The following is a 22,045-nucleotide window of genomic DNA, read 5'->3' on the forward strand; positions in this document are numbered from 1 at the left end:
ATGATTCCCTCAGGGCTTGTTGGAGAACCTACTCAAAATACCAACATAAAAATTGATCTCTAGTCTAGTATTACATAAGAAGATAAGATTGTGTCTAACCAGTTTCCTATATAAGGTCTCATTCACAACGTCTGAGGTGTCTTCGATGGATAGCTTTAGATCAACCTCCATTGGGGTACCAATTACCTTACATATAGTCATGCTAAATGCCTTGACCATATTACCTATTTTTTTATATTAAGAGGTAAAAATGTTATTTGGCTTCTGGCATCTCAAACTCTACACTAAGTATATATTATGTTTTTGATATATTTTTATCGTGATTCACTATTAGGTCATCTATATTTTTATCGTGATTCACTATTAGGTCATCTACATAGAGAACAAGGACCATATACTTCCCCTACTAACAAAGGCATACAAATTTACATCAGAAGGGTTGTGTAAGAGAACTATACTCATAAAATTAGGTCATCTACAGAGAGAACAACGACCATATACTTGCCCTGGTAACAAAAGGCATTCAAATTTACATCTGAAGGATTATCTAAGAGACCAATACTCATAAAACAAGCATCGTTATTCTAGTACTATACCTTATAAAGTGCCTCATATACTTGCGTGGTGTCTCTTTCACATCATAAAGTGTCTTCCATAACGTTGAAACTTTGCTTTCAGAATTGGAAACCACGAATCCAAGTGGCTATTCCACATATAGCTCCTCCTTCTCGTTATCTCATTGAGAAAATTAGATTTTACATCCATTTAGAGAACGTGCCATCCCCCTTGCACTGTTAGTGTAAGCACGGTGCTGATTATGGTTGACCTAGTTGTAGGAGAAAAAGTTTCTTGAAAGTCACAACCTTTAACTTGTGCAAAACCTTTATTAATCAGTCATTCCTTGCACCTTTCAAAAGTACCATCAGATCTATGTTTTTCTTTATAAACCCATAGTGTGATAATTACTTTATGCCTTAGAGGATGATCTACAAGGTCCCAAGTGTGGTTTTTAAGGATCGAGTTATATTCTACTTGCATGGCTACTATCCACTTTAGATTCATTTGTGCTTCAAAGTTTGTAGGCTCCAAAATCTTGAATACCTTTGTCTCATAAGAGAAAAATTCACTAGATTCTCTCAAGTCGTGGTTTTATCCTCTGATCTTTTACATCTGCAACATCTTGAGGTGAATCTTGGATGGCTAGAGACTCCAATTCATCCAAAAGCTGCATGTAGGTAACCTATTACCTAAATGGTAATAGGTTACCTTTTTGTGACACATCATGCTCTTGTTCTTCATCTTCAAAATCCAAGTCCATAGGAAATAAAGTGGCCTGACCTCCATCTGAAAGTGCAAGGAAGTCAATAATCCATGTGGAGGCTATGTTGTTTTGGTGATTTCCTTGTTGCATGATGAGGATAAAAGAGGTTGCACCTCTATCTGATGTGGTTGATATTCTTTGCTAGAGAATCCCTACGACTCCATGTTGCACGATGTAACCCAAGAAGATACATTTCTAGCCTTTGGCATCCAATTCAATCCTCTGAGCATTTCAAACATTTACATAGCATTTACACCTAAAAACTTTCAAGTGTGCAACTAAAGGTTTCTTACCTGAGCTTGTCCGTATAGTGACATCATCACTTTGACTACTTTTGTTAGCCATGTTAACCTCAACCCAAAAGAATCTAGGTAGATTCCTCCTACTAAGCATACTCCTTGTCATCTCAAAGCACGATTCTTGCACTCTGTAACACCATTTTACTGAGGAGTGTGATGAGTGGTAGTGAGCTACCAATTTATGCCTCCTTATTTGTAGAAACCCAATAATTTATGAGACATGAATTCTCCTCCTCGGTATGTTTTAAATTGCCTTTCAATTTTATTCCTATCTCCGTTTAACCAATGCAAGCCATTCATTAAACTTTCTAAAATCTTGAGACTTTTTCTTAAGAAAATACACTTGAATCTTCATACTCTATATCAATGTGAAAAATAGGAAGAACCTCCAATTGTAATCATACTCATTTTGCATAGAGATTAGCATGTACGAGCTAAAGAGGAGCCTTGGCCCTAAAACTAGCCTCTTTAAAAAGGGTTTTCTCTACTGGTTACCCATCCTGCAAGCTTCACATACATCCAGACTGTCAAAAATTGGTGGCAAATGCTCAAATAGTCTACCTATTTGTATCTTTGAAAGAGTTTACATACTAAGATGCCCATATCTCTCATGCCAAATTTTACTATTACTCAAGTCTGTCTAGACTACAAACTTCAAGAACTCATATAAGTTGTTCAGGTTTGAATGCCCTTTACAACAACCTTCTTATCTCTATCAAGAATAAATATTGAACCATTCTTGTTGAAGCGAACCCGCAAGTCATGGTCCATAATGGCCAAGACAGGAAGGAGGTTTCTTTTCATATTGGAACCTAATGAATATTTGAAATAATTTTTATACAACCTTCTTTAGACACAAGTGAAATAAAACCTTAACATTATATGAACCTTTTATTGGGCACTTTTTATGATTTTCCCACTGCCCAATATGATGTCATCTCCCATAGTCTTGAGGGAGGAATACTAATTCTTCGACTAGTCAGGTTCCTAGAAGCTCCATTATCAGACGATCCAAGTACTAACCCAAGGATCCAAGTACCACCAAAAACATCTTGTCATCAAAACCTTGTACGCAATGGATAATGGATTGAAAGATCTCTAGTTACTTCTCATTAGTTCACGTTTTAAGTGTTGGGCACTAAAATCCAGTGAGTGTAAACGCCCATTGCCAAATATACGTTCCCTTGAGAGTTGATTGAGAGTGTGCTCTTGGTCCTTGTGCTCTTGGTCCTTGTGCTCTAGCTCTCTACCCTATCCTCTTGCCCTCTTAGTAGCGCTTGTGTGAGAGTGAGTTTGTATAAGAGTCTTGATCTTGAGATGTCTTGCTAGTAAGAGAGTGAGAATGAACTATTGTCTTTTGCAGTGGAGCATGGTCTTACAAACCACGGAGAGTTCCAAGCTCTACATAAACAAATCTCGCGAGATGACAATGGGAGGTGGGTCTTCTCAATGCTAGCTTGCATTGGTGTGGTTTCCTCTTCTACAAGATGGCGGGTAAGCTACCAAGTTCCTAAGACATGTGAAAGGTGACTACTCCTCATTTGGTTAGCTTTGTTCTAGGGAGTGCGGTGTATTTGTGCTCTCCTTTGGCAACACTGCCGGCGGATCAAGGTTATGTGCCTTAGTGCTTGTTTAGACTCTTGTGTAGGGTTTTCTTTCTTCATTTCCATTCGATGAAAGATTCAGTGTTGATTGTTACAGTTGGTGAAAGATTCGGTGAGAGAATTTGATTTAGTTTTGGTTTAGTTTTGCGGTGGCTGGATTTGATTTGAAGTAGAATGAAGTTAGGATAAGGTTTGTGTGACTTTTTGTTGCTTGTTGGTGTTTTGTTTTAGGGTTTCTTTTTCTTTTTCCATATTAATTAGTGTTAGAAACTAGTGTTAGCTTTAAGATTATTAGTGAATAAGATTAGAAATTAGTGTTAGTGTCAATAGGATTAGTAGTTAACGTTAGTTATTAGTGCTAATAAAAATGATTAAGATTAGTATTAGTATTAAGTTTTAAGATTAGTTTAATTAACATCTAGTAAATATTAATTTATTAGTTGAAATTAGTGTTAGTGTCAATAGGATTAGTAGTTAACGTTAGTTATTAGTGCTAATAAAAATGATTAAGATTAGTATTAGTCTTAAGTTTTAAGATTAGTTTAATTAACATCTAGTAAATATTAATTTATTAGTTGAAATTTTAGTTAATGTTATTATTGAGAGTTACAGCTAGAATTAGTTTTTAGTTAGAGTTAATATTAGTTTTGTTAATAATAAGTTAGCGTTAGTTAATTTCAAATTATTGTAGGTTAGTGAGTAGGATTAGATAGTGGTTTTTTTAATTAAAAAAAACAAAAAAAAATGAAAAAGAAGAAGACGAAGAAGAAAGGAAAACCCAAAATAGCACAATTGTCTTTGGGGAGATCAGGCTGCTAGGGCGCATAAGAATGAGAAAGTACACACGCAGATCCGGCGACCAAGGCATTGCCCTCCTGTCTCGTCATTGTGTAGCCAGCGTGGGTCTCTCTCTCTCTACACTATGCAGCTAAGCCTCTACGCTACACAGCTAAGCGGCAAGGAGTTTTAGTTTCGCTCTCTTTCTCTCTCTGCGCTTAGTGACCAAGGCAGTGGCGGTGGATCTGAGGAGCAGGCGCAAGGGCAGAGGCTGGGCGGAGGAGCGTAGGAGTGACTACTGCGGGGTGCAACTGCTGGGTGGCGTAGCTGGCGGACGTTGGCGGGAGGCACCGGGGTTGCGAACAGCCATAGGCACATCAAAGAGAGCAACACGGAAGTGACAACCAAGGCAAAAGCATAGCGCAGCTGCCGGGGATGGGCGCGGAGCAGCCAGCTGCAAGGCGACAAGGAAAGAAAACGCCTGGCCATGTAGCACTGTGCACATAAGGAAGATCAGCTGCTGTAAGCACCAGGCCTGGAGCAAGCAAGCAAACAAGGGGTGGCTGGCCCACAAGAGCGCTGAGCATTTTTGGGTTCTAGGTAGATTTCGAGGTGCCTTTGTATGTGGCCCCAGCATGAGCGGTCACCTAGCCACTGATCGCCTCGGTACAGACAGCCGTGCAAAAGAGTTATGAACACATGTCCTTGTACTTGTTGTAATTCGAACCCAAGTCCTTGCAAAGGGAGGCGAAGCTCCTATCCACTGCACCACGTACGCTTGTGATAAAAACACATGTCCATAACATCTTATGGACATATGTTTACAAATGGGCCCGTCATTGGCCATTGACTGGGTAACCAAGCCCACGTACACAAGCACCCCGAAATATACCTACAGCCGCATTGTTGGTGCAGCAAGCGCAGCAAGGCGTAGCAAGAACAATGGGGAGGGCTAAGCACAAGGTTATTATTATTATTTGTTTTTTTAATTTTAAACTTGTGGGTTTCATCCTTTTTTCGTTATTTATTTATTTTTGTATCTTTATTTTTTTTTCTTAGTTTAGTTTGGTGGGTTCCACTTTTGTTAGTTATTGCATATTATTTATTTTGTATGGTCAATGTTTTCACTATGGAGCTACCATTGTTATTACCATTTTTTTATGAAGTCCCCTTTGGTGTTGATTTTTTTAGAATTTAAAGGGTCTTTGCCTTTTCAATTGATGGGTTTGTCTCCATTTGTGTTGTTTATTTGTTTTTTTTTCTTTTAATAATTCTGATTATTATTTGAAAAATTTTAATCATATTTGTGTAAAATGGTGTGTGCACGCAAATAGCCTGAAAGAGTAGGCATGTTTGCGCTCACGAATATCTTGAATTTGCAAGCATGTTCGGGATGTGAGTGAATTAATGAATAAAATTATTTTGAGTGATTATAAATAAAATATTAATTTCTAAGTATTGTGTGTGTTATTTTTTGTTTTTTTAAGTATTTATAGTTTTTTTAGTAAAAATATAATAAAAAGAGTTTAGAATGATGTTTTTAAAAAAAAGTATTTGAAATAATAATAATAATTGTTGACAGTTGTCTATGTTGGCATATGAAGGTATATCATTATTGTTATTATTATTAATTTTTTAAAAATAATTAGTGTTGTGTGTTAAGGTATTCAGGCAAGGTTGCACGAAAAAAAAAAAGGTTGGCGCATTTTTAAAAGGAGGATGGTTGATGATTGGTTTTTTTAAAATAATTTATTTAATTTATTGCTGGCGCTTCTCGAAAAACGAAGATTTGTGCGGCCAAGACAGTTGGGCGTGTGTAGTGAAGAGGTGACGATGACGTCGAGTTGCATGGACACTAACGAGGTAGAGGACGTTAGCATCGATGGCAGCACACAGCTTGTGGTCTAATGGGCAAAGTGCGAAAAGCGTCGGAATGTGAGGGAGGGTCGTGTGGACAGTAGGAGGGACGGGTGGCTGCCGCTTCTCGAAAAAGGATAGTTGGTGCTGCTTGAAATTAAAGCCTTTGCTACCAACGTATCAGGAGCACAAGCCTCAAATGCGATGGACTAACGAGGATAAGTACAGTATGGGCAAGGTGATTCGCTACACAATTTGAAGGCGTTTCTCGTTTTGTGCGGCCAAGACAGAATGCCGCTTGAAAGGCTTGTGTGGCTTTATCAGCGCTGGCGGCAGAGCAAAGCATCGGGGCTTGCGAATGTGGCGGAAGCAATGGAGGCCCACACAGGCGCTCCAGGAAAGGAGGCGGATAGCATGTAGAAATTTGGAAGGAAGGTAGGAATCATAATTAATTAACACAACATTAATTGGTACGCATTACTCAGAAGGTCGAGGTTGCCATTGCTTGCAGAGAGTGGAGCCGCGTTCGTTGCACTGTTGAATCGTTGTTATCATTTGACATTTATTACATATTTACTTATGATCTTAGGGTTGCCGTTTCGTGCCTGCCACTTCATGGGGTGGTGAGCATTCACACGTTAACGGACAAAGCATTAATTCCAACAGCAAAGGCAAGTAGGGGTGTTGCAAAGCACGTAGGGCTGGCATAAATAGGAAGGCACGACAGAAAAGGCAAATACCGCCTCAGGTGGGCGGCGCTACAACAAGCGGGCTGCTTGGCTAAGAAGGCACTACAAATAGGCTGTGCTACGAACGACCACCATGGTCGAGCTGAAGATCGTCGTGCTGAAAGTGGCTGAAAGGGGGACAAAACGAGCCTAAAAGTAGGCAATGCTGTGGAGTTGAAGGTGGGGTGCACAGCCAGGCGAGGACGAGCCATGCCAAGGAAGGCTATAAACGGCCATCACGATGGCAGGGGGAAGCACACATGGTAAGTAGGGGGTGCAAAGAGAGGAAAAAGCAAGGTAATCCCTTCACTACTTGTTTATATCTCTCTCTCTTTCTCTCTCTCCACATACTATTTTGGCCCTGCTAAATCAAAGATTAGGAGTAGGAAGGGATCAAGTCTCCACCATTGGAAGTTTTTCTAATATGTCAAAAAATAATTACTTAAGCGGTTGTGAATCTAGAAAACGACTATATGGAAATTGAGTTACTAGCTACATTGATCTCTAAGAGTGTGCTCAAAAGTTGGGCAAGACTATTGTGCAGGTGGCTTTGCTGAGAGACGACTATATGGAAATTGAGTTACTAGCTACATTGATCTCTAAGAGTGTGCTCAAAAGTTGGGCAAGACTATTGTGTAGATGGCTTTGCATCTCTCAGCAGTGTGTGGCCACTTGGCAGTAGGTTGCTTGGCTTGGGCAAGTGGGGGTCAATGTTGGAATTTGATTTTTCTCCTTTTGCATTCAAATTTGGGCTCAAATTGAAAGTATTAAGTGGCTAGTTGGTGAGAAATCAATTATTAACCTTCTACCGGAATTGGAGGTAGGAATAGATGAGACTCACCCACCTACTAGCAGGGAGTTTTAAATGCTTAAAGTGGCAGGCTGGTAGGATATTACTATACATATGCATTAGTTGTTTATGGTTCGCACTTTGTCTTATTGCATTGAAGTGAAGGAATCTTATTTGGTGTCATGTTTGCGCCAACATCTGACAGTGAATCTATTAGGGTTCTACCAGCTAACTTCACGTGGGTCTCGTCACGACGCGATTGGGAGCATCACAGATGTGAGCCTCACGCCTCCCAACCTCCTTTCTGTTTCCTTCGAGGTGTGAGTTCTCTTTCCTTGGATTTCCAGCTTTGTGTGAGCTTCATATCTCCTAGCCTCCTCACTATTTCCCGCAAGGTGTGTTCCTCATGCTTCTAGATCCACAGTGAATCGTTGGGTTGATCCCCTGATATTTCTACTTGTCAACAATAAGTGGGGTTGTGCCTGCATCTATTAGCTTCCTCAATTTGGCTCTTGGGGTGTGAGCCTCACGGGCGTGAACCCTCACAAGGATGAGCCTCACGGGCGTGAACCCTCATATGCGTAAGCCTCATCGGCGCATGAACCTTCACAAGCATGAGCCTCACGGCTGTGAACCTCATAAATGTGAGCCTCATGTGCATGAACCTCACAAACGTGAATCTCATGGGCGTGAACCTCATAGCCGTGAGGCTCAAAGGCATGAACCTTCCAAGCGTGAACCTTCATAAACCTGAGCCTCACAGTGGGGTGTGAAGCTTCACAGAGTTTGCCAAGTGTATATTTAGAGGAGCTTCATAATTACACTCACCTTTATAGTAGCCACTCGTGTTTCACACACATCCATAATTGAATCCATTAACACATTTATCTAGTCATATTAATCTAGCCTCAATTGATTCAAAGCCACTCATATTAATCTAGCCTCAATTGATTCAAAGCCACTTAGGTTTTTGAGAACCAAAATTACACGGTTAGGGACACTGTAGTCGATGGAGACGACACTAGCATTGATGGCACCAAGAATGGGGAGACGAATGCCATAGAAGTATCAACCCCTAACTATTGAGCCATGTCAATAAGTTGGACGTTGACATGTAGGGACTATAGTTTTTATGCTTATTGTTCTTGGAGTGGATTTTTAGGTCCTTTTGGATCATGCCACTCTAGTCATCTTGTTACCCTTGGTATACTAGCCACATATGTTTCTTAGGGATCCTATTATGCCTATCTGTTTTCTACACTTGGAGAAGCAGTGTGATAGGATTCTACAACACATTCTAAAATATGCATCCTCTATTGCATCAAAAAGCACTCCATTGTTGTTGACCATAGGAGTTCCATTACTAGTGGGTTTCAAGGTAGTGAGTTGCTTGAGGTGGAGGAATCTAGGGGGGATCACCAGGGTAGGAAATATGTGACCTAGATAAGGTACTAGGTGAGGGAAATAGTCAAAGAGTTGTCACCCCATTGAAAAAAACCCGCTAAGATCTCTAAACTAATCACTAAGTTCGATGGGACGGGAGACCCCATATCGCACTTAGAGATGTTTAATCAGATTTGCGAAGCCTTTGGCCATGTGGATGACCTTAAGGAGTTGTCACCCCAGTCATCTTGTTACCCTGGGTGTAAGGGCCTAGGTAGGAAAAATGCGAACTAGGTAAGCTACCGGGTGAGGAAAATAGTGAAGGAGTTGTCACCCCATTGAAGGATTTGTCACCCCTGTTACCCTTGGTGTAAGGGCCACATAAGTTTCTCAGGCTTGGAGCCTCTCAATCTATCATGAAACCTTGCCATAACCATGCAACTGGCCATGCTTATCATTGTTCTGACAAAGACTATGCCTCCCTATTTTGGCAATCGGCTCAATCATCCACGCCGATTTCTACTTTCACAAAATATATATATAAATTTGACAACTGAATCATTGTTATTGAAACAAATAAAAATAGTTCTTAGCATCTTATCACAGTTTTATGAGAAGAGGCAACAAAGCCTTTCATGTATGCTACTCGAGTATGATGCGGAGAGGAGAATGCCAACTTACGTCGTAATATTATTCAGCAAAAGCAAAGGAGGTATAGTCCCACAAAGATTTGCATTGCCATCAAGATTCCTTGTAATAACAAAAAGTCAATAAGGGTTAGACGACCAGCATTAGGATGGTACCTCCCTCAACTTGATTACTTGCCAGCCACAGTTTAAACGTACAATCATACAGACACTGCATAGGCACTTGGTATATTAATACTTAACCTACTGCAACACTTCCAAAGTATCATGAGATACAAACTTACAAATTGGTCAACATTGATAATTGCGCTAAAGACGAAGGGATCTGTCCGCTAAGTTCATTATTGTGAAGATCCCTAGCTCGACGTCAAAGCACAACTGTTAGCTTGGAGCAATCTGAGCAATGAGAGATGAATATCTTGCTCTAAAAGCTAACTAGTTAGCTTGAAATAGTTCCAAAAAAAACTAACTAAATGTGGTGAACTCACAAGACTTGAAGGCTCGTTAAGGAAGTGAGGTGAGGGATTGAGCCAGTCAGTTTGTTGTCAGCAAGATATCTACCATAAGAAGAGGGGAAGATCATTGTTAGGATAGAGTGGGACTTTGGACAAATGTAACTAGAAATTAGCGTATGTTCTCACAGGTTTTGGAGTGCCGTTAGGTTGCTGACATATTCGGATATCTCACCGCTGAGGTTGAAATTTGTGAGATTTCTAGGCGGTCATTAAACATCAAATTTATCCAAGTAAGTTCCATATTCCATGATAAATATTGATTAAGAAAATCTCAAGAGCTAACATAATCTTACATTTCTTTTATTCTTGGGTTTACGTTGCTGTTGCAAACAACCCAACTCCAGGTATAGTTTTCTGGCAAGCATGGATCGCCGCCTCCATAGTGCGTTAAATTGTAGGCCTTCTGAAGAATTTGGATTGCTTCTACTGCATGCATAAAGAAAGTCTCATTAATTGAATTTTGGTGTTTCAATTTTTCAAAAAAAGTATCAAAGGCTACATCACATGTGACGGGGTTTTCTAAATAAGAGAGGCAAAGGGAAAGCTTTATTATATGTGCTACATTATTTTTGGGAATTACACTATTGAAGCTATTGAAGGAAGAAACGTTAAAATATTGGAGAGAATGTTCTTAATTCTTTTGGTCGTGTATATCCACTTAAAAGTGTTGACTAGGAAGCAAAATCACATACCACCTATTTCTAAAGAGTAGGTTACACACACATATATATGTATGTATGTATGTATGTATACACATACATATAGATATATGTAAATATATAATACAGATACTCGAGGGGTTTGCTATATGTAAACTCTCTGTATCATGTACGTTCAAGGCCTAATTCAAAAACCTCTTATCTGTAAATTTTTCATGAATAAAATACATCTTTTTTTTATTCAATCTGTATACTCAATTTGTAAATATCCCTTTTAAATGGTGCCCTTCTGTATGTTAAAAAAAATGTAAAAAAGAGATTTAAAAAACTCTTTCTATTAAACCCACGTGTTACGCCGCTTACATGTTTATGAGTGATCCTTCAAGACATATACACACACGTGTGTGTGTGTGTATAGATGTATGTATGTAAAAATATGTACATATAGATGTATGAATACAAACACACACATTGTGTATGCACATATATGTGTGTGTATGTGTAAATATGTATGTATGTATGTATGAATATAAACACATGTGCACACATGTGTGTGTGTAGATATATATATGTATATGTAAAAATCCCATATAACATGTCAATTATTTAGAGAGTATGTATGTAGATGTGTGTATGTGTAGATGTATGTACGTATGTATGTGTTAAAATCCCATATAGCATGTGCATTCAAGACGTATTAAAAAAACCCCTGACAGAACGTACAAATTTCACTACAATAATACATTGAGAGAATAACAACGTTTCTACATCGTTTTCAGAAGGGAAATATCAGCAGTTTTAACAATGCTGAGCAGTGATTTTTCGTTGTTGAGGAGCAATTTTTGTAGCGAAATTTCTCTATTGAGCAGTGAATCATTACTTAGTAGTGTATACAGCAGCGAAGAAACACTGCAATACTGTAAAAATATCTCGCTTTTTTGCCGCTTCTTTTGCCGCCACTTAGTTTTTATCTTTTGAATTCAATAAACTTAATACTCTGAGTTTTTCTGCAGGTTTATGTCCAATCTATCACTTCTACCTCTCCTACCCTATTTCTACTCTTTTTCTTTATTTCCTATGTAAACAAGCTTTCCATGAAAGCTTTCTTGTGAGTATTTCCCTTCTTTTTTCTCACTTTTAAGTTTTTCTTTTCTTCTTTTTCCCTTCTTATTGAAGCTTAACCATTAAAAGTATTTTTTGGTCTTCTTTTTCCCTAATTAAGAGCTCTCCATTAAAGCTTCCTATGGTAAGAGATCTTGCTTTTTCTTAATACTTTTTTCCTTAACTTGGTTTGATTTGTAGGTTTTCAACACATATAAGCCTCATAAGAGATCTCTTTCTTGTATGTTTCTTCTTTCATGCTTTTACATGTTTATAGGGTTTGTAAGTTTTAGGACTTTTAAGATTAGGGTTTGTTATTAATACCTTTTTTTCAAAATTTCATTTAATTTTGTAGGTTTTCAACACATACAAGCCTCATAATGTAAGAGATCTCTTTCTTGTATGTTTCTCTTATGCTTTTACATGTTATAGGGTTTGTAAGTTTTAGGCGTTTAAGATTAGGGTTTGTTATTTTTTCGATGATCTATGGATAGCCTTTCGAGAGCTATGCTTCTCTCAAGACTCGAGGGGGTGCACTACTAAGAAACCCTATCTATCAGGTAAAAACACTTCTTACCTATGAATTTTTCATGAATAAAATGACCCCTTTTTCTTTATAGACTCACAAATTTTTTTTCATCAAAATCAGTTTAAAAAACCTCTTTTGTGAATGTATTTATATAAATTTACCTTAAATTTTGAATTAAAAACCCCCTTCATTTGAACCCACGTAGTATACTATTTACATATTTTTAGGTGAATCCCCAAGTCTCAAGAGATGGCCATATGCCTTAGCCTCATGCATGAGACATATCAATATGCCTTAGCCTCATGCATGAGACTTATGCATTAGCCACATGCATAAGCTTTATGCATGAGGCTTATGAATAAGCCACATGCATGAGACCTGTGAATAAGCATGCCAATAGCAACCTAGGCATGCTGGTAGCTTCTAATGCATGCTTGAGACTTATGCATTAGCCTCATGCATGAGCCTTATGCATAAGGCCATATCCATAAGCTTTATGCATGAGGCTTATGAATAAGCTTTATGCATAAAGCCATATGCATAAGGCTTATACATAAGTTTTATACTAAAAATGCAACTACCTAGGTATGCCAGTAGCTTCCAATGCATGCCAGTAGCTACCTAGGCATGCCGGTAGCCAATGCATGCTGGGTGCTACCTAGGCACGTCGGTAGCTCCCACTTTCACGTCGGGTTCACCAAAAATATGAGGGCACTTTTATTCAAGAAAAAGAACCGCAACATGTCGACTAGTGGTAAGAGATAGAGAGAAAGAGAGGAAGAAGAGTCTCATTTCATCAAAAGCTGGAAACCCCAAAGAGAGAGGAAAATCCTTTCCTTGGCTCTAAAGGAATCCAAAAAAGAAAACTCTTTAAATATGACATGTACATCTCTAAATATGTCATAATCCAAATTAATACTTATCCTAAGCTTATGACCTTATAGTAGATCCAATTATTCTTTATGACAAGATTCAATCAATCCAAGCTCTCTAGTGGCATAGATTTACATTGTTTTCATGACCTTGATATCAGTTTATTGTAAATTCACGTGACCCAAAACTTGTTATCAATGGTGACCTATTTTTTAAGGTTATGTTCTCAAAGGTGGAAGTGATTAAAATGGAAAAATGGAACATAGAGATTTTTTCTATCCTTTGCATGAAACAATAAGGGCCCCTTTAGCATGTTCTTGCTATTATTCTAGAAGAGGATAATTCTACTAAATCAAGTGAGATGGAAACTCTATGTTGGTTGGTAAGTCCTTGTTCATGTATCAATTATAGTGGTCTCATTTGTTTGACCTTGTAATCTCTTTCCAAGATGAGAAGAAAACTAGGAGATTAAACAATAAGAGCCATTAACTCTTGCAAGAATTTTATAATGTCCCCCCCTGCGAGGATATGGATCAATTCTTGCCAATGTTTAAGATTAGTATGTTTGATGAGAAAAGGATAAATGGAGTGTCCCACATTTCACCTTATATGGAAATATAAACATGGAGACATGGGGATACATGAACATAGAAACATCAGGAAAGGACTAGATTTAGTCTATTAACCCCTTGTTTACCCATCTTGTCATAGGCTAGTGTACATTGTTAAAGGAGGACAATGTTAGATTGTTGAATCAACTCTAAAAAGTACAGTCCCCATGTGAACTCACAAATGGGAGTTGATATGTAACTATAAAGCACTAATGTACATTTTTTTCTCGAGAGTTAACACAAGGACCAACATCACTAGCCATGGACCAAACCCAGTCAAAAAGACTTTATATTCCTTAAGCATCTATATAGCTCAATTGAAAACCCAAATATCTATTTATCTATAGATCAACTGAGAACCCAAATATCTATTTTTGGAGTTACATACATTTAGAGGCTTGCTCTATAAAGTATTAAATGGGAACTAAAGGGTTTTTAGCTATAAAATCATTTGGACTCAGTAGTAGTGGACCTTGGGTATAGGAACCACTATTGCTTCAAAGAAATCGAACCTCTTTTAGAAGATGAGGAATATGGTGTGCTAATCTTTGAGAATACCCTTATATTTCAGATAATCATGAAACATGAACCATAAGTAAAGGTCGGTTTGGATAGCTAGAAAACCAGTTTGATTTTTTGTCTTAAAGGCCATTTGTAATGCTACTCCACCAAATGTAGTCAAATTCTCTAGGGCCAAGCCACCAAGGAAGAAGAAAGAGATGGATTTCTCAATATTAATTACCTAGAAATATAAAATTTAGGCTTCTAGTAATTATACAGGGGAGTATGGCTAAGTGATTGGGCTTTCAACAAGTGAAAGATCATCAAAACAAAATATGGGTATACTAGCAATGAGAAGTTTAAAATAATAGTTGGAAGATGGATGGATACAAGACGCATCAATCTTCATGGAGTTATAGAGAAGATGAAACTTCAAGGATTTTGGTGAGAGCTAAGTCCCAAAAATGTTATTGGAGGCTTTTGTATAGGGAAGATAGCTCTTTTTGCCCAATGGAGTGGTATGGGATAAGTTGATGGAGACTGAACTTAGCACCTATCTTTGGTGTAGTAACATGCATTAGGCAAAAATTAGACTAAAAAAGGTCCCTGTAAAAAGAGACATGTCATCACTTTATTAAAAAAAGGGGGTTGTGCTAAACCTTATGTATTTCATGTCAAAATGCCCATGTGTGACATATCATTAGAAAGCCCTTGAAAACTAGATTCCAAATCTACCACATCTGACCAATTTGGAGTTATACTCAAGTTATGTCTTCCTTTATAAAAGATAGATTCTTAACGATTATGACATCCAATCATTGGAATCTACCTTTTAGTGGAGAAGACATAACCTGAGAATATCAACTCCAAATTTGTCAAAGATGGTAGATTTAGAGTGTCTAGTTTGCAAGGGCTTTCTAGCAATATGTCAGATGTGGGGGCGTTTATGTAAGATACATAAGGTTCAACTTTTCTAGCAAAGTGATGACATGGGTCTTCTTAAACGGCCCTTTTTTAGTCCAAATTTGCCTAATGCTTATAGTCTCTTCAAGACCATACTGTGTAAGTAGTCTTTATATATACTTCGACTGTAACATCACAATACCGTCATCATCATAAGCTGTATGCCCAAATAATAATGCAATTGAACCTAAATATTTCATATTATTTGACACATGTAATTTAGTCTTCAAATGAAATCTTATTCTCATTAGGGATTACGAAGCATCTTGTCATCAACGTATAAAACAATGACTAAAAAATAAACTTTACTCCTCTTAACATGGAGGATAACCTCAGTTGGATTATTAAAATAATTATTTGCAACCAAGTATACATTTATATTCTCATATGATGCTTTGGGAGCCTCATTAAGGCCATAAAAAGCTTTTCTTAATCTGCATACTTTAGACTCATGTCCCTCCTTAACAAAACCACGAGCCTAAGATATATAAACCTTCTCCAAATCACCATATAGGAAGGCAATCTTCATATCCAATTAATGTACATTCCAACCATGATATGTTGCGAATGTAATAATACACCTAAATCTCTACATTAAATTATACGACCCATTTAATTATTTTCTAACCAAATAATATGGGATTATTCACATATATTATAATGAATAATGTTTAAAATTCCTCCTTTCGATTGAAAAAAATCCAAATAATATGGGATTATTCAAGTATATTATAATGAATAATGTTTAAAATTCTTCCTTTCAATCAAATTATTTTTGATTGAAAATTTTTGTGATGGAAAAGAACCTATATATATGGAATCAAAACCTTTCAATTGAATTTCTTTTGAGACTGCTTGAGTGGTAGAGATAGAGAGAGATAGACAGTGCTCTAGAATTTATAGATTTGAGTGTGTATGAAAGAGACAATTAATATTTTTCCTATGTGCATATGCGTGTGCATGTTCATGTGCAGTTCTCTATGTGGTCACATATGTGGACAAGGTGTGTGCACTTAGGAACTTATGTGTATGTGTTATGGTTCTTTGTTACCACCCTCGTCATGTATATGGACTAGGTGTGTGCACTTTTAGGAACATGTGTGCGTTTGTGTTGTGGTTCTCTGTGACCACCCTAGTCGCGTCGTACGTAGACTTACTATGTGCACTGTGAACCGTGAATGTATGTATGTATGTGTTGTGGTTCTCTATGACCACGCTACATACATGACCACCCTAGTCACGTATGTAGAGTAGGTGTGCACACTTTGAACCTTGTGTATATATGTGTTTTATTTTTTTACTTTTTTATTTTTTAAAGAATTATTTTTCTTGATTTTTGAGTTATTTATGATGATAATGTTATGAAAATTTTGTTAATATGTTTTTATATCTTATTTACTTATTTTTTAAATATCTTGTTTATATTTATGTTTAGAAAACTTATCTTTATTAATTATTTTAATGAAGATATTCATTTTTTGAATGTATGTGCAAATAAATTAGTTGTGTGTACCCTAGCACCGATATGGGGTGGTTATAACCACACTAACTCATTTGATTATTATATGTTTGTGTTTATGCTATTTGTGTGCACACTAGTCACATATGTAGATCAATTTTAAACACTCTAGCTACATTTAATAGGTTTTTTTAAATTTCAGTTCGTAAGTGGACTATTTATAGACACTCTAATTCTACCAATTTTTTACTTTGACTAGATGTATGCACTCTAATCACACGTGTGGGTCTTTGTGAACACTTTAGTCTTTTCCATTTGTTTTAATAAGACTAGTTATGAGCACACTAGTTACGTATGTGAGCTAGTTGTGAACACTCGTCTTATCCCATTTTCTATTAAAGCTATTTATGTGCACTCTAGTCATTTTAAGACTAATTATGAGAACACTAGTTATGTATGTAAGCTAGTTCTAAACACTCTAGTCTTATCCTATTTTCTATTAGAGCTAGTTGTGTGCACTCTAGTCATGTACATGGGCAAATTGTCAATACTCGAACTCATATCCCATATGCTTTTGATGCCATGATATAAAACACATTTTGGCTATGTATATAATAATTGCTTCACATCAAAAATAAAATATACACATTCGGATCGTGACGATTGTGAGTGCTTTGTTTGATAGAGTCAGTCTTGTCACACATCAAGTGAGCTTGAAGCCATGATCCAAAGCACATACTTTAACTATGCATATAGCTAATGTTTCTCATAAAAAATAATCTATAAATTTGGATCATTCACTCATCAGTATTTTGTTTGCTAAAGTCACCCTCACTCTTATTATGTATTTCAGTATGTAAGGACACATCTTAGATAAGATCGATGTTATTTTATATTAACTACAAAAGTTCATGCTTTATGTTTTATCTCTTGCTTTTAATTTTTATTACAAAATATTAGTGTTTTTTCATACGTTTGACTTATTTTTTAATGTTTTGTATATGTAGATATAATGATCTAGTCTATAGAAGCTAAGAGAAAGTTAAGCAAAATCCAGTAATGACATTTAATAGAATCAGCTCTATGATATTTTCCCCTCTCTTTCCTCTCTCTTTTCCTAACCCTAGCCTAATGAATAAAGCTTTAATAGAGATCTTTCTTCATGCCATCAAAGCTATCGATTAAGCATTCTATGCATTATGCACAGGTTTAGGCTTAACATAAAGTATCTAATCCATTCACTTAGGCACTCGCCTCTTTTTTCTCTTGTTCTTCTTACTTACTAATGTGTTAATGAGAAATAATGTGTTTCATTTATTATGGTTCTTTTTTATAGGCATATTCAAGTGAGTAACGTTTTGGGCATAGTCTCTCATACGGTAAGCCCTCTTTCTTTGTGCTTTGTGCTTTGTGCTTCTTGTCTTTGTGTTTTTGCTTGGGTAACGGGGAGGATTAGGGTTAGGTCAATAGGCTAGGGCTATGCATATCCCTCTTATGCATAGCCCTCTTTATGCATAGGGCTATGCATAGGGCTAGGCTATGCATAGCCCTCTTTATGCATAAGGGCTTATGCATAGGGTTTATGCATAGCCCTCTTTATGCATAAGGGCTTATGCATAGCCCCTTTACGCATAGCTCTCTTTATGCATAAGGGCTTATGCATAAGCCCTTATGCATAGAGCTTATGTATAAGAGCGTATGAATAGCCCTATGCATAGCCTTCTTATGCATAGCCCTCTTTATGCATAGGGCTTATGCATAGCTTTATTGTGCATAAACCCTATTATGCATAATGAACTAATGTTTTGATTTTATATGATAATTTTTTATAGGTCTATTCAAGTGAACGACCTCCAAGGGCATAGGCCATGCATCCCTTTCATACGGACTCTACTAGTAGAGGTAAGCCCTCTTTGTTTATGCTTACCCTTGGGTGCCGGGGATTAGGTTTAGGGTTTAGGTATGCATAGGCCGTATACATATGGCCTTATGCATACGGCATACGCCTTATGCATACGGCATATGCCTTGTGCATACGGCTTATGCATACGGCATACGCCTTATGCATACGGCATATGCCTTGTGCATACGGCATATGCCTTGTGCATACGACTTAGGCCTTATGCTCTCCACAATTTGAACCTGTGACTGTTTTATTTATATAAAAAAAAACTGGGACAGACTAGGGAGTCCTATGTAGACTCCTGGGAGTCCTATGGTGTAGACTCCCCAGTCTGCCGCCCCAGCTCTTTTTTTGCTATGCAGAGCATTCGCCTACTTAGTAGCAAAATGTCGCCTGAGTAATGAAAATAGTAACGAACTGTCGCTACTCAGCAGTGATATTTTTGCTATTGAGCAGCGAACCCATTTTGCAGTGAGAATAGCAGTGTTTCTAGCAACAAAAATGGCCCGACAACTAGTTGCGCTTCTAGTTATAAAAACGTTACTATTTTTGTTGCTAGTCCCTCATTCTATTGTAATGTGTGTTCTTGCTCCTTATGCTCTAGATCTCTACCCTATCCTCTTACAATTTTTGTATAGTGCTTCAGTGCTTGTGTGTGCTACTAGTGAGAGTGTGTGAGTGTGTGAGAGATAGAGGGTTATTATCTTTTTGTAGGGGACCATGGTCTTGCAACACTTTCGAGTTCCAAGCTCTACATGCAGAACTCTTATGGTGGCAATGGGAGGTAGGTCTTCTCGAGTGTTAGATAGCATTCTTGTGATTTCTCTTCTACAAGATAGCGGGTAAGCAATAAGGTTCCCACAACGATATGTGAAAGGTAAGCTCTCTTCACTTGGGTAACCTTGAGATAGTGAGTGTGGTGGGTTTGGGATTTCCATTGGCATTACCCACAACAAAGAATACGGTTGCTCCCTAACATTTGAGAGGACTCTTGTGTAGGGCTTATTTGAGAGGACTCTTGTGTAGGGCTTATTTTCATTGGTGGGTTTGGGATTTCCATTGGTGAGTTTGTGCTTTCCATTGGCATTGCCCCCCATGGAAAATCCATAACATTTGAGTAGATTCTTGTGTATGGTTTGTTCTCATTGGCCACGTGGTGAAAGATCTATGTGTGGAATAGCTCTCATGCCATTAGTTAGATCGGGTTGATTGTAGATGTTTTGGAGTGTTTTGGTTTGATTAGAGGTGTTTTGGGTTGATTTGCAAAAATAGATAGGGTTTTGATTGATGTTTTTTCTCATGGAATGGTCCTTGTGAAGAAGGATTTAGGTTGTGGTGGATTTGGTTGCTTTTCTCATTTAGGGTGTCTTTGGATAGGAACATGTTTTTTACATCTTGGTTTAATTTTTAGTGTTGAGAGTTAGCTCACCATTAATTTTAGTTAATAATATTATTAAACCAGTAAGTTAGTATTAGTCAGCATTAAGTGTTAGATATTTATTTTTGGAGTTAGTTAACGAGTTAGCATTAAAACAAGTTAGTATTAGTCTTAAAAAGAAGTGATTAGTTAGAATTAAAAGGAGCTAGTATTGAATTAGTTTAATAGTAGTTAGGTTAGACATTAACTAGTTGATTAGGTGGCTAAGGGTCATTAGTTTAGTTAGAATTAGGATGTTGTGTGATTAGTTTATTTAGGGTTCGAATTTGTATTGGCTAAAAAAAGAAAAATCATAAAAAAAAGAAATCTCCTCTGCCATTGCCTAGCTCTTGCCTCTCCTAGGCTCACAAGCTACCTTGCTCTTTGCATGCTCTACGACAACCTGCCTCCCTTGCCCAACACTAACACACAGTAGCTTCTTTTGTGTGATCACACGCGCCCTAAACCAAAGTAATATACCCTTCTCTTTGGAGAGTTGTTTTTAGAGGCTGTTGCATAGGCGAGAGAAAGATTCATCAATCTAAAAAATCCCTAATTTGATCCATTATTGTTAAGGGGACAATGTCTAAAGCAGTACAATTGGGAAAAGAGGCAAGAGAAACAAGGGAACAGAGAAAAAGCAGCATAGGTTTTTTTTTCTCTATCCTGCTCTCTTAGCTATTAGGGGTTTTAAGGTTTGTTTTCTCTAAGGGACTATGGTTGAATTTCTTTTCTCTGTTGTGGCAGAGAACAATCTCTTTGAGTGTGTGTGCTCAGGATTATTCACAACTTAAATCCCTTCTTAATCTCCCTAACCTTCTCTTAATCCCTTCCATCTCTTAGATTAATTGCACAAAGTTAATGAGATGTTGGGAAAAATCATCGTGGAAAAATCATCGTAAGGTGGCCTTGTATTTCTTAGCAGTGTGTGGCCACTATCTGGCATAGTGCATTACTTGATCTAAGTAGTGGGCATTGATTGTTGATTCATTGCCAAAATTTTAGGTGGGGCATAGCTGAAACTCAGCCACCCACTCTCGCGGGGAGTTAATAATTAGTGTAACGCTAATTACGGCACACACATATGTATTAATTTCTTATGGTTGGAACTTTGTGCAATGGTGTGAAGGAATATTTTGTGGTGTCATGCTTTTGCATTTAATTTCTTTATGATGGTCATCATTTACTTCACACTAACGGTGGAAATGTGGGTCCTACCTAGCTTCATGTGGGTTACCTCACATCTGTGAGCCTCACAGATACCCTTTTCGCTCTTAATACTTGAGGATCAAATGGAGTTCTTCTATCTTGAGCTTCACATGGAGGTGTTAGACCATTACAAATATCTTGTGGCCTGTAGTAGTGAGGTAGCATGTGCTTTAAATAGCACACCCATTAGGTATCAAGATTATCTTGAATCAGTGGGGTTGATTTGCATTTTTCCGTATCATTGATAGCCACTTCAAATCATTGATAGCCACTTCAAATCATTTGGAGCCACTACCTATGGACGTTATGCGTAGTAGTAATAGATAGCCTCGACACCAACTCTTTCCCATCCTTTTAATTACTCTTTTTATCAACATCTCCACATACATCATCATTAAGCCTTCTAAGGTCTTTTTTATAGAGAACCGTCTCTAGACACTTTCATTTGGGATCTAGGATCCACTTTGAGTGATATTTGGACCATATCCTCACCATCGACATATGTTTCATCGACTACCCCTAGTACATTGCAGTGATACCGACCTTAGCATCATATATTGTGGACCCATGAATACACTAATGGGAGCCCATTGAACTCCCTATATTCACTTGGGATCCTGGTGAATGGCATACACATTAGAGGTGAGGGAGCACCTCTCGACTCTTCTCATGAATGTGCTTTACATTAGAGGTGGGGGTGCTTCATGTACATCCTTCTTCACATGGAACATTGTTGCGCAGAAAATAGGTATAATTGACGAGGGTTACCTAAAAAGATTTCCTTACAAAATACATGAAAGCTATAAAAAAAGGCTTAAAAACATAGTTTTTTAAAAACACATCTAAAAATGACTTACAAATGGCATAGGAGTCCACATGACTTAAAGAAATAACAATCT

General features: G+C 37.6%; 1 protein-coding gene across 7 annotated transcripts in view; it reads right to left on the reverse strand.

Annotated features, from left to right (window-relative positions):
• The window catches only part of LOC147625376 (putative LRR receptor-like serine/threonine-protein kinase At1g67720), a 108,151-nt gene that overhangs the window by 57,314 nt on the left and 28,792 nt on the right, over positions 1 to 22,045 (reverse strand). For 4 of the 7 annotated variants that reach the window (XM_086818724.1, XM_086818718.1, XM_086818720.1 and 1 more), the window contains 5 exons: positions 10,215 to 10,347; positions 10,048 to 10,119; positions 9,895 to 9,963; positions 9,691 to 9,762; positions 9,441 to 9,509 (listed from right to left, as the gene is read on the reverse strand). In XM_086818724.1, coding sequence (XP_086674850.1) covers positions 9,441 to 9,509; positions 9,691 to 9,762; positions 9,895 to 9,963; positions 10,048 to 10,119; positions 10,215 to 10,347 — 415 coding nt within the window. The remainder of the gene's footprint in view (positions 1 to 9,440; positions 9,510 to 9,690; positions 9,763 to 9,894; positions 9,964 to 10,047; positions 10,120 to 10,214; positions 10,348 to 22,045) is intronic. The other 3 variants (XM_086818719.1, XM_086818722.1, XM_086818723.1) reach the window with 3 other exon arrangements.

This window comes from Cibotium barometz, chromosome 24, assembly GCF_041138505.1.
Source record: "Cibotium barometz isolate CiBa-2024 chromosome 24, ASM4113850v1, whole genome shotgun sequence".
Taxonomy (NCBI): Eukaryota; Viridiplantae; Streptophyta; class Polypodiopsida; order Cyatheales; family Cibotiaceae; genus Cibotium; species Cibotium barometz.